At 46.5% G+C, this 17,922-nt stretch overlaps 2 protein-coding genes across 10 annotated transcripts in view; one reads left to right on the top strand and one right to left on the bottom strand.

Moving 5' to 3' along the window:
- GSTZ1 (glutathione S-transferase zeta 1) overlaps positions 1–5,711 on the top strand; it is a 13,749-nt gene extending 8,038 nt beyond the window's left edge. For 2 of the 6 annotated variants that reach the window (XM_017831558.1, XM_017831559.1), the window contains exons 3-9: positions 186–253; positions 962–1,042; positions 1,517–1,642; positions 2,185–2,260; positions 3,132–3,184; positions 4,504–4,553; positions 5,332–5,711. In XM_017831558.1, the coding sequence (XP_017687047.1) occupies positions 186–253; positions 962–1,042; positions 1,517–1,642; positions 2,185–2,260; positions 3,132–3,184; positions 4,504–4,553; positions 5,332–5,458 (581 nt within the window). In that variant the 3' untranslated portion in view covers positions 5,459–5,711. Of the gene's footprint in view, positions 1–133; positions 254–961; positions 1,043–1,516; positions 1,643–2,184; positions 2,261–3,131; positions 3,185–4,503; positions 4,554–5,331 lie in introns of all 6 variants that reach the window. The other 4 variants (XM_017831562.1, XM_017831561.1, XM_017831563.1 and 1 more) reach the window with 4 other exon arrangements.
- Positions 5,712–5,837: 126 nt separating this feature from the next.
- LOC108505495 (rab9 effector protein with kelch motifs-like) lies at positions 5,838–14,383 on the bottom strand. Of its 4 annotated transcripts, none has more exons than XM_017831557.1 (12): positions 14,233–14,383; positions 13,590–13,695; positions 12,988–13,110; positions 12,235–12,472; positions 11,229–11,276; positions 10,340–10,462; positions 9,627–9,814; positions 8,723–8,922; positions 8,306–8,397; positions 7,877–7,931; positions 7,102–7,199; positions 5,838–6,956 (listed from the first exon to the last, which is right to left on the bottom strand). In XM_017831557.1, the coding sequence occupies exons 1-12, from the start codon at positions 14,244–14,246 to the stop codon at positions 6,742–6,744; spliced, it is 1,500 nt and encodes a 499-aa protein (XP_017687046.1). In that variant the 5' UTR covers positions 14,247–14,383; the 3' UTR covers positions 5,838–6,741. The 4 variants fall into 4 exon arrangements, with proteins under 4 accessions (XP_017687046.1, XP_017687044.1, XP_017687043.1 ...); XM_017831555.1 differs by lacking the exon at positions 14,233–14,383 and adding an exon at positions 13,975–14,226 and having other exon boundaries at positions 11,229–11,252; XM_017831554.1 differs by lacking the exon at positions 14,233–14,383 and adding an exon at positions 13,975–14,226.
- Positions 14,384–17,922: the final 3,539 nt, after the last annotated feature.

Here is a 17,922-nt window from a genome sequence, read left to right on the forward strand (position 1 = left end):
TGCTTACAATCTTTTGCCTGTTCAGTTCAGTTCCTCTTCAATAAAGCCTTCTAGCCTTTTCACCCACAAAGTTGTGGATCTGGCTTTCTCCTTTGCGCCTTCCACAGTAACATTTCCCTGAATCCATTACCAGTGAAAATAGTCCCACTCTACCTGTCTGAAGCTGTACACTCTGCTCTCCCTAGCACTGGCTCTGAAAGGGATTTCCTATGACCTGGTGCCAGTGAACCTCGTGAAGGATGGAGGACAGCAGGTAAGGATAGAGATACCATTGCTGTCTCCAAGGGTACTGAACTTGGGGATCCTGAGGAGGCTTGGGATTAGATAGAGGCTTTTTCCTCTCTTAAACATCCGTAACTGAATTCAGAATGCTGAAGATCTTTTGCTCTTGCTTACCATGATATGACTGAACATATCTGGTGCATAGACTTCTGAGAAGCTGCACTGCACTTTAAACACAGACACAACCTCATTCAAAAAGCATGTGTGTGTCAGGGTGCATGTGTCCAAAAGATGCTAAATGATATTGCAGGGGGCTGCAAAGGGCCTGCCAAAGGAAGGGGTGAGTTGGTAGAAGAACTCTTCACTGAGAACTTACTCTGGGGTCCATAGGAGGGAGTTGTGCCCTAGTAATACCACCAGCTCAATGTGCCAGTATGGGCTAAGGCGGAGTTGGAGAACTAGAACAGTAATGCCAACACTGATGCAGGACCACCCATCCTGGGCATTGCAGTGATGGCTTATCAAGCGATAAGGCAGTCTGGCCCTGGATGCAGTGATCCCTGAGCCCCAGTGAGAGCTTGCTATAGGCTAATAGTACAGCATAATTTACTGAAAATATTAATATTGCAGTAGAGAGAAAAAACAGGTAAAAAAATGTTTAGTAACTGAGTTCTAGGGTAAGAAAAAAGAAAGAAGGATTTCTTATTGCTGTAAAGTAAGCTCAGGTTTGTTTCCACAGTTTTCCGCTGAATTCAAGGCACTGAATCCAATGAAGCAAGTCCCAGCCTTGAAAATTGATGGCATCACCCTTTCTCAGTCGGTGAGTTACCAGCCCCATCCCTGTTAATCATTCACTCCTGCCTGCTGCCCCATGTGGAGGGGATGGTTTTGCCTTATCTTTTCCCCCAAAGCTCTCATCTGTGCATTGGAAAAGAGATGGCATTTATGATAAACAATCCCACTTGGGAACAGAAGTATCACATAGTCTTTGCTGGGAAGCTGCTGTCAAGGATTTGAGTTCAGTTACAGTTTGGTTCATAATTCTACCTTTCACTGAGCAATTTCTAGTCTGACTTAGATGGCTGTGCCAGGATTTGCCTGAAATTACAGCTAGACTAAATGACAACAGGTCACAAGCAGACATCAGAGGGGATATTCTGTTCCCTGTGCTGGTTACAAATCTCATTGAAAAGCTGTTGTATCCTCTTGGATCAGCTCCTCTTTCCAGGTGTTCAGGATGTGAACTTTTCCTTGGCTCTCCAATAACCTCCCATTATCTCTCTGTTCACTACAGCTAGCTATAATTCATTACCTCGAAGAGACACGGCCTAACCCCAGTCTCCTGCCCCAAGATCCAAAGAAGAGAGCCCAAGTCAGAATGATTGCTGATCACATTGTCTCAGGCATTCAACCACTCCAGGTACTGCCTTGTCAGACCTATGCAAATGAAAAAATCAGAAAGGATTTCCATCTCTGAAATTCTCAGTCTGTTTAAATTGTTGCCAGCCAACAGGGTGGCAGAACTTCAGACTTGTGAGTTAGCAGATGATATCTGTGCTTAGCCTTGATCTGCCAGTGGCTTGATCTGCCAGTGGCAACAATAGTACAGTATTTCCAACACAGAAAATCCTATAACATCCCAGGGCTCTTTCCAGAAACAGCTGAACCCATGTGGTTTTACTGCTGGGTCTAGGACATTAGAAGAAGAAGAGAATTGAGCAATCCAAAGGCAGAGGCAAAGGGATTCCCTGGGATCTGTTACGGAAGGACAGTGGCAAGAAAAAGATACAGCGAGGTGCATGATTCAATGATGGTGAGGTCAGGGCTGACCCAATCCACTGAACTCAGGCTAGGGGTTCAGGCTTGGCAACTCTTATCTTCCCTCTCCTCCCCCAGATGACACAGTGGGCAAGATCCATCCAGCAACAGTCATCTAACCTAGAGGTTGCTTTGCCTTTGCAGAACCTGGGTGTCCTGAAACAAATAGGGGAGAGAAAAATGGAATGGGCTCAGAATTATATTTCATCTGGCTTTCAAGGTACATCCGACATCTAAAATTATCAGCATTTTGACTGACCTTACAAACTGCTGCACCACTGGCATCCTACTTGACTTTTCAAGCAGAACAACAGAAGCTTCTAGGCCAGTGTGCTGTGGTCCTGCCCTGCCGCAGAGACAGTGCTCTTCCTGCCCAGAGTCCCTTGCCCAGGACTGGTAGTTTTCCAGGGTCTCAGAGGAAAGATGCTGCCCATAGGGCACTACCACTGCTGCACATGGCAGAGGGGAAGTCTGGGGCCATCCTGCACACTGCAGCAGTTGATTCACTCTGAAGCATGAGGGCTCACAGCAGTTCTTTCCATCCAGCTGCTCCCAAACTAGTGCCTTTTGCTTTAAAGTTCTATCTATATATACATATATATATATGTATTTGCTTTTGTAATCAGACAACGGATATCTGATGGCAAACTCCAACAATGTCTAGCAAGTAGCAGAGTATTTTTTTACCTCCTTAGAGGTAAGGTGCTTTTTGTTTCTTCAAAACCATTTCCCCCATGTGCTGCAATGACAGGCCCCCTTCACTTCTGGACAGACAAAAACTGACTGAACCTTTGCATTTCTCCCCTCTCCTTTCACATATTTCTACATTATCCTCTTAGTATTTCATCTGCATTGTCTGAAGCAACTGAAATCACCCTGGGTCCAAAAAACCTGAAGGACCCTAAAGACTCCCATAACTAAACCGTTGTAAGATTCCTGTTCCTTCTAGTTTCTGTCCCAAATTGGTCCTTTTTCATACTCTGTTCATGGTCAAAATGCCCTTGTTCATAATTATCAGTCTAAAATGTCTTTGGTGTCCTCTTCAAGTGAATTTCCAATGCCTCACTCCAGTGTACCACCTCTCTTGACAGCACTGGAGCAGATTCTACAGCACACTGCTGGACGCTACTGTGTGGGGGATGAAGTAAGTATCTGAGAGAGTGTTGTGTACCATTACAGAACTGAAAATGCCAGTATCTTCCCTAAAATAGGAAAGAAAATTAGTTAAGGAGACAGAGCACAACCCCATCCTGTGCCTGAAGTTACATGCAGTGCCTTCACCATAAGAAAAAACAGCTGCACGGATCCTACTTAGGCCATTACTGAGTGACAAAGAGTTACAGAAATATTTACTTGTCTCTGCCTATAACCTGCTGATGGCCAGATTCTGCAGCTGTATCTAGGATCAGGCTGTTACTAGACAATATGGAAACAGATGCTATATATTTCATCTTTAAGAGATCTGCAGTTAAAAGTGTAGTCAGGGGCAAATCTTGGCTTAAGAAACATGGGTTCAGTTCTTACCTCTGTTCTGTGAAATCTTTAACCAACTTGTATTTTTCTGCTCTGATTCTCCAGTTTTAACATGGACAGATTTCACAGAGCTCACATACAAGCTGTTCTGACCCTTACCAAACTAGAGGCAGCTCAGGCTTCTTCCATTTAATAGTTCTGCTTGGCAGGCAAATGGATCTTTCTTATAAAAGCTGAGGGAAAAAGGAAGGCTCCTGCAATATCCTGTGATGCAGAGAATTGTCTAGTAGCAGCCTTATGGAACCCTTGGAGGGCAAAGGCTACTTAGGAGATCTAATCTTGGAGAATAATGTGTTCTCTGAGAAGTACCCAGGACTTTGTGACCTGGGAAGTGGGGTAGGGACAGGTGCCTCTGTGCAGGTAGGCAGCTGGCAGTCTTGTCCTTGAGTCTTCTTTTAGGTTGCAAGTCTCTGAGCCTGTGTGCAGAGGCCCTATCACATATCAAGTCTTGACATTGGCAGGAGCTGCTTGATACTCCTGCAGTGCAAACAAGCAATATTTACTCATCTTTTCCCAGCCATGCAAACACCACTCTCCCTCCATCACGTCCCTCTGCAGCTTGCCAGCAGACCTGTTTGCTCAGAGGCAGTTGCCATAGAAGCAGTGTCCTTCAGGCTAGCATGATCGGCTGGTAATTAAAAAACAAAACAAAACAAAACAACCCAAAAAAAACCCAACCAAACAAACAAAAACCACCAAAAAACCCTAAAGGCTGATGGCTTCTTCTACTAGTGACTGCTATGAAGTTCTTTTCCTTGTACTGTTGTTGCATTATTTAATGCTGGATTAAATAATTAGATTGCCATGACAACTCCTCTGTACTGGCTGATAAAATAATGTCTATCCTGCTCTTGAAGCCTGCCACCGCTGTGAAGTGTGATGGAACAGGCTCTGAGTTACTGTAACCCCTTTTTTCTGCTACATTTGTAGGTTTCCATGGCTGATCTGTGCTTGGTGCCTCAGGTTGCCAATGCTGAAAGGTAATTAAGGATAAACTTGAGGCGTTCTTCAAGGGCACCTATTCTTTGTGCTGGGGTGTCAGACCTTGCCTTCTGCTGCTCCTTGTGTCTGTTAGAAAGTATCCATTCTGCCTGCCCTATCCAGTTTTGGTTCTTCTCTCCATGAATTATCCTATGTAATAAATATTGTCTCTTTTTGAAGCTCTTAGAAATAAGGAGCAGCGCTCTCTTCTCAGAGGGCCCTGGGGGGAAACCTGATCTATGACCTTAGAAAAGCTGAGGTTGCCCACACTCCACGTTCTCTCTCCCTGTTTGCCTTATATTTAGACAACACACAGGAGGAAAAGATTCATCTATATTTATTTAAAGCATTAAACACATACAAGTAATGGCTGCATGATTCCCAGGAAAAGCATAGTGCCTCCTTACCTGTGCTGCAATTATATAAAAGCCTGGTAAAGATCACAGAATCACAGAATCATTGGGGTTGGAAGAGAATTCTGGAGGTCATCTAGTCCAACAACTCACCTGCTAAAGCAAGTTCACCTAGAGCAAGTGGCACAGGATTGCCTCCAGGTAGGTTTTGAATATCTCTAGAGAAGGAGACTTCACAGCCTCTTCAGGAACTAATTAACCTTTCTAGCATTTTAAACCTACGAGGACAAATCTTTATTGTTATTGTAAATGACTGTGAGATTCTCCCATACTGGGCAGGCATAGCATACTGCTCTGTCCTTCTGCTCACTGCTGTACTGGCTGTCCAACTCTTAGTACTTCATCAATTCTTTTCCTTTTGCAGATTCAAAGTGGACATGGGTCCATATCCCACAATAACCAGAATAAATAAAGCTCTCTTGGAGTTAGAGGCCTTCAAAGTAAGCCATCCATGCCGGCAGCCAGATACCCCTGCAGAGCTGCGAGCTTGAAGCCCTTCTACTCATTAAATCTAGTCAGCTGGAGTGACAAAGAAGACAACACCTACAGTCTGAGTAGGACTTCAGTGCCAGCAGGAAGCCCTAGTACTATTGTCTCCCATTAATCTGGGTGGGAAGAAGGACAGAGGACTCCAAGGAGCCTGGATAACTAAGAGGAGTGTGCCTGTGCTGGAATGCTTACAGCTACTAGTTTTTTCTGTCTAATCTATCTCCATGAAGCAGATTAAAGCAGAAGCATCCATAATTATCATAAGTTCCCTTTGTATGGCTTTGGGTTGGGGAATGTGGCCACAAACAACTGTGAGGCATTGAGCCAATTCTGGACTCCCCATAGGTGCAGCTTCTTTCTACCATCTACAGAAAGAGCATCAAGGAATCAGTGTATACACTGTGCTTGTCCTTGGAGCTGCCTCAGAGCTATGGCATAGTCATCAGTGCCATGGATATAAACAGTAAGAGTTAGTCTCTGATGGAAGACAGCTTAATCCTAACCTTTGTTGGGTCTCATGGATCTTGAAAGAGCTAAGTCAGCAACTCTGCCACCCCTTGCACATAAGAGAATTACTACCTGGGACTGAGGACTTGTACCTATTCCTTACATAGCAGCAGTCGCACAGAATTTATCATAAAGGTCTGTCTAGAGCAACACTAAATGATTGTGCCATAGTCAGCAAGGCACAAACAGCTTTCTCCCATACACTGAAAATTACATTCCTTTTCCCTCAAACACTCTTCCAGGTGTTTTCCTAGTTTTCAGCTGCAGACTATTGCCTAAGGGAATCCCATTCAGGTTCCCTTGAAACCAGAATCATACTTTCACTATGAAGACTTTCCAAGTGGCAGGAGTAAATCCCATTCACTCATCCCAAATGAAACGAAACACCTGAGTCACCTTCAGAGTTGAAAGCACTCCAGGAACTCCAGCCCAAAAACCTGTAGGGCAAGAAAGGAAACCAGATCTTTGTGTCTGTGTTCCTGTGGAGGCTTAGATCAGATCTCACTGAATGTTTTGGCACCCGAGCCCAAGTACCAAGACATCCATAGGGGATGGAATTTCTGCCAGTCTGATACTGTATATCAGCTACCCTAAAAGAACAATACCCACAGCCTTCCGAAAGATGTTACAAACCTCCAGTCTCTTGTGCCAAGGTGGCATTCACCTACATACAGATACTTGGACCACAACATTGCTTGGGCTCATTTATTGCCATCCATGTCTGCATTTAGGCTGGTGAAGAGCCCTTGCTGTTCAGGCTCATTCTGAGTATTCTGCATTATCCTAGGTCCAGCTTGATCTTGACTGTGCTGTTGTAAAAGGTTCCTGCACAGTTGGAGCCCCCAAAGACCAACACCGTGTGCAGGCTGTGCTCCCCTTTCTTCTCCTTGTCCACATCTATCAGGTGAGTGGGAGTCAGGTCAAGCAATGTGTGGCCAGCTCGAGGCACAGAGCAGAGGTCGTGGTGGATCACTGTGCTCCATGAAAGAGTATCTGAAGTAGAAAGGGGCTATCAATACTGACAAACCCACTCCTAGTGCAAGGGATGAAACAAATGGACCAGACTAGGTGTTCTGGAACGCCACTGCAGCCCCACAGTCACCTTCAGCTATGGAAACAGGGCAGGAGAGTCACTTACCTAGGTGGAAGACAAAGGCATCATGCAGGGCTCCCATGGCATTGCAGCCTCCACTGATCAGAACCTTCTGGTCTGAAACAGCCAAAGCTGCATGGAAACTGCAACCAAAGCAAAGCAAAGGTGACTGCAGCAGCACCTGCAGGGGTAGCCTCAGTCAGAGCAATGGGCAGAGATGGGCAGACTTCAGTAGAAGGTTGGGGGCTTAAGCTGCAGAAAGAAAGTTAAATTCTGCTTCTCTTCTACCCTGACTTGCTGAATAACCCTAAAAGAGCTGCCTCTGCAGATCAGGCCATGATCAGGCCTGAAGAGCACCTCATTCTTTCAGAAGGACCTATCAAAAGTCCTGTGTTTTGCTCTAGTGGGGGGAGATAGCAGGCTAGATGGGCTTTGCCCTGATTTAGGTAATTGTTCTAATGGGCAATTGTGTCCCATTAGGTCCAGCATAGTCCTGGTACAGGAGGTTCTTCCTCTCTGTGTGCCACGGTACCTCTCCAAGTACTGAGGAGACCAAACAATACAGTGCACTAGCACACAGCAGAAAGGTTACCCTAGCCTGAAAGGCAGATTTCCAGGGAGACTAAGGGGTCTGTACACCCCAGCACCACAGGGGCACCAACAAGGACAGGAATTCCTAGTCCCACAGCAGAGGAGCCACTGTATTTTGACTACTGGGACAGAGATGCAACTGGGTCTGATCACCAGCACTGTTTAAACCTGGCTTCAAGGAGAAAGGACAGAGGAAGAAAATAGATCCTGGTCTGCAATAGGATCTTACCAACGTGCAGAAGGCTGTCCTGCGAGTAGGGGGACTGGTGTGTACTCCATGAAACCTGACAGCCAGGGAAAAGGCAGGTGAAATGTCCAAAAAGCTCAGCCTCATAACTAGACAAAAACTTCAATGCTTTACCACATCAGCAACCTGCTTTCTAAAAAGCAGTCTTGTTTTTCTCTATTCCCTCCTCTATTACCCCAGAAAGGTGGGGGTTTGTTTTGGTGGGAGGTTTTTTGGTTTGTTGTTGTTTTGGGGGGGGTTGTTGTTGTTGGTTTTTTTTCCCCTTCTTTTTTTTAACGCCATAGTTCTTCCATCTCCATTGTCTAGTCAGGAGTTTTTATACTGTTATTGCTACCTTCCCACTTAGCATGCCTCACCCCCCCAGTCCCTGTCTTAGGACGGACCTTCCCAAGGCAGCCAAGACTTTCTTACCCAGATCCAGAATGTGCATGTCACTGAGGTAAAGAGAAGTCCTCCGACCCCCAAAAATCAGCAGCTTGTTTTTCAGTAGAGTAGCTGAATGCCTGGGCAGAGGGGAAGCAAGTGAATAAAACATATTCAGCAAGTTCCCAAAACTTCCATTTTAGCCTTGGCTTCTTCTATTGAGGTGCCACAGCTTCAGTCTACACCTGCCTCTACCCATAACCCTGCGGCCCAAGGACAGAATCTCATCAGGATTTATGACAGACGGTACTGAGAGTCACATTGCTCAAAACACAGCCCTATTTTAAGGACTAAACGGTGGAGAACAATCACCTAATATTTAGGGAATAACACTGATGGGGGAGAGGGAAGGTGAGCAGAGGTTTCCTGCTCTTTTTCTGAGGGCTAGAATTAGAGCACTCTCACCCAAACCTAGGCAGAGGTTTCTCCCCTTCTGAGATGGGCTGATACCAAATTTCATGCTCTGGATTGAAGACATAGAGCACATTGCTGCAGAGTCCAACTGCCAGTGATGCCTTTTTGGGGAAAGTTCCTCCAAAAACAAAGAGTTCTTTTTGGTAGATAGTTGCACTGTGGTAGGTGAGCACTGGTATCCTCCCTTTAGCCTGGAAAAAGTTCAACATATGCTTATTACAAGAAGCACATTATTTGCTGCATGACCCGTAGGAAAGGGGCCCACATCATGCAATGAGTTTGACAAGTCTCAGCTTCCACTTTGTTGGCTCCCCAGCCAGATCTTTGCTGCACAAGTAGACAGTACATTCTTTGCATACTCTGCACCACCAGAATGCTCTGATAAGAGAAGGAAGTCAATCTCCCACACCACCTTCCTCAGAAGATGACATGGAAGAAAGATCTCATCCAGGCTTACTCTGTAAAAGCCATCTTGTACCTTAGCCCAGAAAAGGACAGATAGTCCCTTGCCAACAGGTTCTTCTCAGAGTTCTGCTGTGCTCAGAGCAGTCTCTGGTTTGAGAAGACCAGCTCTTCACCTCAGCATCTGGTGCTACTCTCAATGACCATTTCCCTCTACTGCTTGTACCTCCCACCCGTGAGCCTGGCCAGACACAGCAACCATTTTTTCACCTTGCTTCATTCATTGTAGGCACAGCTCCTGATTTCTGTCACACTTGCAGCTTTTCAACATAGCCTTCTTTTATCTGTCAAACCCAACTAAGCATCTCAGATAACCTGCAACAACAGTGGACCAAGGCTACTGGAATAAGGACACAGGCACATTGATTGCCACATTCAGGCAGAACCTGCCACCCTTCCTGTGCTTTTGTCTGGGAAGAGATGCAGTACTCACAGTCACGAGGAGCCATTTCCAGGTGACCGTGTCCAGAATGTAAATGCTGCTGTAGTCTTTGTCCTCCCTTATGCCCCCAAAGATGTAGATACGCTTGGTGTCAGGGTCATAGGTAGCTGTGTGACCATGCAAGCATGATGGCATGGTGTTTTGTAGCTGGAAACCCACTGGGAGCCACAAATCACTGTCTGTGGGAGCAACATCAGAGAGATGGTGTGGGACTTCAGTGATGCTGTTGATTTATCTAGATTTTAAAAATATGCCCTAAAATCTTTACTCAAAACCTTTGCTCCTTTTGTCTCTTCCTCTCTTTTGATTCAGGGCTAGAGGGAACTCTTACAGAATTCCTCCTGTATAAGGAATGAAGGGGAATAGCAAGGTGAAAGAAAGGACCAGTGAGGTGCAGAAAGACACAATGCACTGGAGTCGTATCTCAACTTCACTAGTTACCATGCACAGACTGCAAACTGCTTTTACCCCTTAAAATTCCCCCAACTCTTTCTGGAAGTTATACCTTAGCTCCTAGAGGTCTCTCACATACAACCCCAGAGCCTCACATGGCACTCCATGCTGTCAGCTCAGCCTGGTGACCGCACTAGATGTGACACCTTTGCTGTCCCCTCCATATGCACAGACCCCCAAGTGCCCCCTCCCATTTTCATAAGTTGTCCTTGAGCCCCCCTCATTGACTTTGACAGCATTCAAGTCCCCACCAATTTCCAGCTTCCAGAGCACATCCTTGCAGGACTGCTGATCGACACCTTCTCCACCAATCAGAACAGCTGTCCCCAGGTCACTGAGGCACATGGCATGACACCACCGAGGGCTGGGACTGCCTGAGGAGAGGAGAGCACAGGGCTGTGAGCAGAGTGACATAAGACACCCTCAGCTGCCTTCCCTGCTGGGGAGAACAAGACAGCTGAATGCTTAGAGGGAAGAAGTGGGAAGGCAAGGGCCTCAGTCCCTTCACTCTGCAGTGGCAAAAGACATAGCTCCCTGAGGAACCTTTTCAGTTGGCTCAGGGGAATAAGTGCTGCACTAGGAGAGACGTTGTGAGCAGAGTAGCTGGATGTAGAATGCATACAAGGCTTCCACTTCAGACAGGCTTGGATGTCCATTGATTATACATCCCCAGAAATGATATCCCAGTTGTGTTACTCCTAGCGACGGAAGGCTACCCAGGGACAGCTTGTTAGTGCCCAAGATAGAACAATCAGAAGCCTGGTGGAGCTGCTTCCAGAGATATTCCTCGTGCTGCTCTGTTCCTCCTCCTTTGCTCTCCCAGGCTCCTGTGGTTGGCTGAGCAAGCTAAATCAAAGTCTATTCCACATCTTACCCTTTTCCTCAAAGGGCTATGCACCCAGAGGTGTTCCTGAGATTCAGAGGGGCTACAGAAGCATATTGGAGAGCCTGACAGTACTGGAAGCACCTATACTGATGGCAGTTGCATGGAGAGGAACAGTATATACACACAGTGTACTTATTGCCCTTGATCACTGGGGAGATACAGGGCAAAGCATGAGAGGCTTTTGACGTTAAAGGGAAGGACTAGCATCACCGAGTGACTGAAGAGACAAACTGCAATAGGAACCAAATCCTCACCTTGCAACTCCTTCACAGCCAGATCTGCAGAGGGAACACAGAGATGGCCTCATAAAGAAAACAGACAGCAGACATATGAAATCTTCACAGTTTAAGACCCTTTGATCTTCCTTTCTCCAACCCCCAGCACAAAACTACCTCACTGCAACAAACAAGGTGCGAAATAAAGAATCATGAAAGTCTCATCAGAAGAAATCCCCAAAACAGGTAAGAGTAGGGCACGCTTCCTTCGACTGCCATCATGCTGTCACCATTGCATTTTACCCCTGTGATGGAAACTCACTTCCCCCTTCTCATACTGCATGCAGCGTAAGGATGGAGCTATATTTGCTTTTGTGAGAAGCAAGCCAAGTCCCAATAAGTCATTTCACATGGGTACCACTGAGTAATTGTTCAGTTTTTACAAGTGAACTTGGTCACACCCTAGAGCTGACTTGGAATTCACACTCCAGAAGCCTAAGGTTTTGTTTCCAAACCCTTTGGCAGTTACCTGCTCACTACTGAAAAGTCAGTACAATTATGCTAATTATATATATATTCCTTTTCATATTCTCTATACTGTAATAATAAGCAATGTCTTCTATGGACCAAGTGGTATGCTGTTAGTAGGGGAACAAACAGACTAATGGAGATGTCACAGGATGTCATATTAGGTAACTTTCCTGTGCCTCAATTTACTCTTTTGTAACACAAGGCTAATGATATTCGCCTTCATTTATAAAACTTTTTTACTTGTATGAAGTGATAGGCATATTGTGTCATGGTACAAAGTGTTGATGCTAGGAATATCCCATGTTTTATTTCTGGCCTTTTCCTGACAGGCAAAAATTCATCAAACAGTTGATCCAGGAATAAAGAGCATTCTCAGCATTTGCAAGCCAACACAGACAAGCCCCTCATGCCTTGGAGGTATAAAGAGAAGTGGAGTGGGAAGTTGCAGCCCAGCAGCATTGACTGATCTTTCAGACAAGACCTGTAGAATAAAGCTAGAAGCTACCAGAATTACCTTCTTCATCAAGATCTCTCTCAGATGCTGTGGGTTCAAATAAAACTTTCCTGGGCTTCTTGGAGTGGACTCTTGGTGGTCCTTGGACAGGACTATTTCTCCAGGTCTCATTGGATTTCACCTTGCCAGATGGTGGCTTCAGGGCATAGGGCACTACCAGAGCCCTCAGTGGTGCATGGACATCCTTCCTCCCAGGCCTGGATCCTCTAGCAGCCACCTCTGAGCTCTGGCTCTTAACCTGTGACAAGAGTCCCAATGAAATCAGCTCTGAAGACCTGAGGCTACTGTGAATTGTCTGTTACTGGGCCAGAGATTAGTTTCACATGATGCTTGTTTTCAGGCTCATCTTCCCATTGAGTCCTAAGGGCCAGCATGCCAACAGTATCAGCTGCCAAACAGATGCTGAGCAATGCAGCTAACTGCTGCTGTGTGCTGCAGTCCACTTCTAGGCTGCTGGGCACAGTTGAACAAGGCAACTGGAAGGGCAAAAAGGCCCTCTGTGCCAGTAGTAAACAGGCTGTACAATCATCCCACCAAGCACCGTTAAATTCAACCTTTCCAAAGGCATTTCAACAAAGAATACATCTTTCCCTAGCACAAGTGAATCTTTGGCTCCAAAACTTTCTTAGCAATGTCTAACCAAAAGAGTGGCAACAAATGTCTGCTAGACATCAAGTGAATGGCCACTGGCGAGGGGGAAAGTTACTAAGGAGAGGGTGAAATAACAAGAGGAAGGTTCCAGGATACACATACCTCGATAGGATCCTCCAGATCCCGGCCAACAGGTCTATCATCTGCTGGAAACACTGGTGACTGGGTAGTCTCTGGGACAAGGAAGGGGTGAGCAGGTGTACTGCTGGAGACACCTCGGAGCAGCTGTGGCAGAAAATGTGACAAAACAAAAGGACATAGCAACTGTGCCAGCCCCCAGCCTCAAAGGGTGGGCAAAAAGATGTCTTGCAAGGGACAGATTCCCTCCAGTGGTATAGCCCACATTTCATCTCCCACACCAACAGAGTAAACAAGGAAAAGGAAAGCCAGGCACTGCAACATGCTAAATCCAAGGGCTTCAGTACAAGGTAAAACAACTCTGTAAGACTCAGGAAAGAGTGGAACTGGAAGTGAATTGCTCTCTGCTGCCAGTCTCCTGCAGCACAGGTGTTCTGACAAAGCTGTGTTTAGAGGGTATGCCTGGAGCATCACAGAGGGCTTGCGCTCAGATCTGCATTTGTTAGCTCTACCTTGGAGTAGCAAAGAAAAGGAAAAGGAGAGGATGGGAGAGGAGATTCTGTGGCTCAAAAACTATAACATTTGGGATCCCAGGCAGGAGGAGAGGAGAATGTCAGTTGTTTTACCTGTCCATTGACAGTCAGGACAAGCCTCACAGGGTTGCCTTTGTCCATCTCTTTCAATGAGGTCATGAAAATATCCATTCTCCAGTCATCTTCCCACACCAGAGACCTGCACAAGGGACCACCATGGGTTTTCAGCCCACAACTGACACTGACCAGGGCAAAATTCCTGCTCCTACCCTAGACAGTAAGAGCCGAAAGCTGAAAAAGATCCAGCCCTGAAAGCAGCCAAAAGGAAGCTGAAAGCATCATTAGAGAGAAATACTATGGTGGAGGACCAGCAGGCCTGAGCAGTTTTGGGACTACACCAGTAGAAGCAGGTAGCACCAGAGATCAGAAAGCTTTTCCAGCATGCCCTTCCTGACATCCTAGCAGCTCCTGCCATAACCTGCGTGTGGGCTCCAGCGTGCCAATGCGCTGTGGTGCGACGCCTGGGGACACCAGCACTTCCACTGCGATGCTCGTGTCTGGAGAGTAACAGCTCCAGTCTCCCAGGCTGAACACCACCAGCTGCTTTGGCAAAGGCAGGGGCAGCCAAGCCTGGAAACCCATCTTGCTGGACTGGCTGCGAGGGAAGAAAAACACCATATATAATCATCAAGGAGCAAAATGAATGTTAAAAAAAAAAATAAATACATTTACAGACCTAAAATCACACATGCCCGGAAATGGTGAAAGGAGAGGGCTGGTGTCATTTGAAGATGAAACTATGCAAGGGTGCGATGATGAAAATAACGGGTAGACTGGGCAGGGAGCGTGGCTACGAGCTGGGGCAGTGCAGCCGTGCGGGCAGGGGCAGCTCCAGAGACCAGGGCCAAGGCCAGGCGTGCGGGTGCCCCCGGCCTCGGGGGAGCCCAACCCTGGCAGGGACTGGGCCGCGTTGGCCCCACTGCTGCCGCGCAGACCCCGTGGCCGGGCCGGGCCGTACCTGCCGAGGCGCCGCGGCGGCTCCCGCAGAGCCCACAGCACGTAGAAGGCGAGGCCGCCCCGCAGGGCGCGGCCCGCGGGCCCCGGGCGGCCTCGGCGGCGGGCGGGCAGCATCGCGGCGGCGGGCAACGGGAGGGTCGCCGGGGCTGCTATTAAGGCGCCGCAGGGCAAGGGGGGCGGCCCCGGCCATCCCCGCCCCGGCCCCACAGCTGCACAGCGGCTCGGCAGGCCCGCCCTGCCCGCGCCTTCTCGGCCGGTGGTGGGAGCGCTCGAACCCCGGTCCGGGAGCAAGGCCAAGGCCATCCCCGCTCACGGCGGTGCCGGTGGCAGCCCTGGCAAGCAAGGAGGCTGTCGGGGGAGGAGGGCTGGCTTCTGGCCCTCTGAAGCTGGGCCAACCCCTTGCCTTTGTATCAAATTATACCCATTACAGAATCAAATTATGCTGGAAAAGACCTCTGAGATCATCGTGTCCATCCTATGACCGAACACCACCCTGTCAACTAGACCATGGCACTAAGCACCAGGTCCAGTCTTTCCTTAAAACACTTCCAGGGACAGTGACTCCACCACCTCCCTGGGCAGCCCATTGCAATATCTAGTCACCCTGTCTGTGAAGAAATTCCTCCTAATGTCCAATCTGAACCTCCCCTGGTGCAGCTTAACATTATGTCCTCTCTTCCTGTCACTGGTTGCCTGGGAGAAGAGGCTGACCCCCACCTGGCTACAGGCTCCTTTCAGGTAGTTGTAGAGAACAATAAGGTCTCCCCTGAGCCGCCTCTTCTTCATGTTGAACAACCACAGCTCTCTTAGCTGTTCCTCATAGGGCTTGTGCTCCAGACCTTCACCATTTCTAGAGCCCAAGCCATATGTCCATTTCCAGAGAGGGTTAATTTGCTTGCTGATTCCTAAATGATGGTATCTGTACAAAAAGGAGCAGGTGTGAACCTTGCTTCTTTTACTTGGCAGTCAGGGTTCCTATCAATGCAAGGCAGGATGGTGGCAGATATTCCTTAAACAATAATTACATGTGTATGTATTACTACAGAGACTCCATTGTGTATCCGATACCACCTGTCTAACAATGGCTCTCCTAAGCTGAAAACTGCTGTTGATAATCAAACACCACTAAAGGCAATGACAAGACTTCAGAAGCCAAAGAACAATATTCTCCCAGTGCAGCTGAATCAGGGAAGAGTTGCTTCCCTGGCAAGGCCAACAAAGCCTGCTGCAATGCCTTTGCTGAGCAGCTCATTATCAGAGCGTTTCTGCTGCAGCCCAACCACAAAAATTATGGAGTGTGGACCAAAAAGAACTAATGTATCACTTCCCTGCATCCCCACTGTTTTCCTTACTTTTCCTGTTGTCCACATGCCTGAGCCAAGCACAAGGATACGGATGCATAGCGAGTGCATGGTGATCAGGTAGCTGTAGCGGTGTTTCTCTTTGGTGTTCTTAAAACACAATGAAACATCTTTAACTTTGCAGAATCATCTATCCCTTTGATCAACTCACTTTATGATTGCTCCTGCCCATCAATTATTTTATAAAAGTGCTCCAAGGAAACACTGGACTAGAAATGAGACAACTGAAACCCTGCAGCACTTGTCCTGCCAAACTTCATAATGAGATAGGTAAGAAAGGATTACTCTGGCTGCAGGAATCATTCCTCATTTTGACCAGCAAATGCTTCCTTCAGTATATGTAAATATAATCTTTGTAGTATGATAAAGTTGATGAGCAAAGCAGCTGTGAGGAGCTATGAAGGGCAAACACTTTCGTCTAGACAACTCAATGTGGATCTGGTAACTGAAGAGATGTTTTTAGCTCTTCAGATTGAAAGCTGAAGTAACAGAAGAGCTACCTATAGGGGATCTCTGCAAACGGAGATGACAAGTACCAGTATGAAGCACTAGAGGGTAAAATATTCAAACTCTACCTGTGCCCATTATATGAGCTTGGCTACTTGCTTTTCCTCTACAATTCTTCAAGCATTCAGTACAATCGCAAGCATTGCAGAGAATTTGAAGATTTACATGAAAAATATCCCAGCACGTCATTTTAACAGGACGAAAAAATTCCTGGCTGGAGCCATCATCACCAACTGACAACAGACCACTCTCCTATCCATTTGCAACCAAAATGTCCAGTACACTGCAAAGTACATTTTGAGTATTTGCCTCTTCTTTGCTCATAAAACCAAGTTTAATTGTATTCTTGTTTTATTGGAAAGTCTGTAGTTCAGTTTCTCAAATCAAGATGTTCACTTGCTTTAAACAGAAGACAAAGTTCTTGGTTGCATAGCGAAAAGTTTATTTAAAGGGAATAAGTTTCAATATATTATTACAAATCAACCACAACACATCAAATATAAACAATACAAACCAAGTGTAGAAGGAAAGCACACTATAAATATAGTCTTCATATATGCCCTTTGGCAAGAGGTCCAGTGCCACACTGTGTTAAAATATCCTCTTCTCTATTTAAAACTCACACCTTGGGAGCCCATGAAAACCAACTGGTTAGCATTCAATTTTGAAATCACAGGACATCAAAAATATTCGCATCACATAGATAAGGACTGACAGACAGCCATCACAGTTCACAAGAACGGAGGTCTGAAAAAGGTATGACCAGCTACAAGATGCTCCCCATTGAAGGACTATGCTAGAGGCTTGGAGCTGTGACCGGAGGGCAGCCTGCTTCCCTCTGAGGAGGGCAGTCACCAAGGCATCCTGGAGGTTGCAAGAAGACCATCTCCAGCTATTTATAATTTCCAAATGTAGCTCCTAAACTTCAAGGTCAGTACTTGGCAACACCTCCTTAGCTCTGGTCTTTTGCCTTTGTGGCTGACATTCTACGTCTTGCCCAAGGGACTTGACTCACCAGTCCAGATGGGCTTAAAACAGATAACCCTCACTGATGGATTAGAGAATTCTTCCTCTCTCCCTGCCCAATAAAGGGTATATTTCTTGTATGATGCTTCTGAGAAATCAACATGTAAAATCCAGAACAGAATGTAGAAAAGCCAAGGGGAGTTAGATCCACCATCACCTGGACTGATGTTATATCTTCAGCTGCAACAGCACCACTGGTTCAGAAGAAGTAGCCAGAGACACTTTCCAGGCAAATGTGAAATATTCCCACAGAAAATTCTCTTCCTTGCAATATACATTTGAACTCTGCAGTTTTATGTACCTTCTGAAACTTTATTTAGTTGGTATTTACTGCAAATCAATTTATTTAAATAAATGACGTAGCACTTTGACTCCTGCTAAACTCTTGCCTTCTTTCATAGTCTAATTAGCCAATGTATTTAACACAATCAGCTCCCAGTTTTTCATTCTGCCAGTTAGGAAGTTCTCATTTGTCTACATCATCTACATGACATTGTCATATCAAATATTTCCCC

This window comes from Lepidothrix coronata, unplaced genomic scaffold (assembly GCF_001604755.1).
Source record: "Lepidothrix coronata isolate B3197 unplaced genomic scaffold, Lepidothrix_coronata-1.0 Scaffold192, whole genome shotgun sequence".
NCBI classification, from domain to species: Eukaryota; Metazoa; Chordata; class Aves; order Passeriformes; family Pipridae; genus Lepidothrix; species Lepidothrix coronata.

Excerpts from the sequence above, each read along its gene's own strand:
- LOC108505495 (XM_017831554.1), bottom strand. The coding sequence starts at position 14,174 with ATGGTGTTTTTCTTCCCTCGCAGCCAGTCCAGCAAGATGGGTTTCCAG. Across the intron at positions 13,696-13,974 it reads ACGCTGGAGCCCACACGCAG|GTCTCTGGTGTGGGAAGATG; the intron begins GTTATGGCAGGA and ends TCCCTTGTGCAG. Across the intron at positions 11,277-12,234 it reads GAGAGATCTTGATGAAGAAG|GCCATCTCTGTGTTCCCTCT; the intron begins GTAATTCTGGTA and ends TTTCTTTATGAG.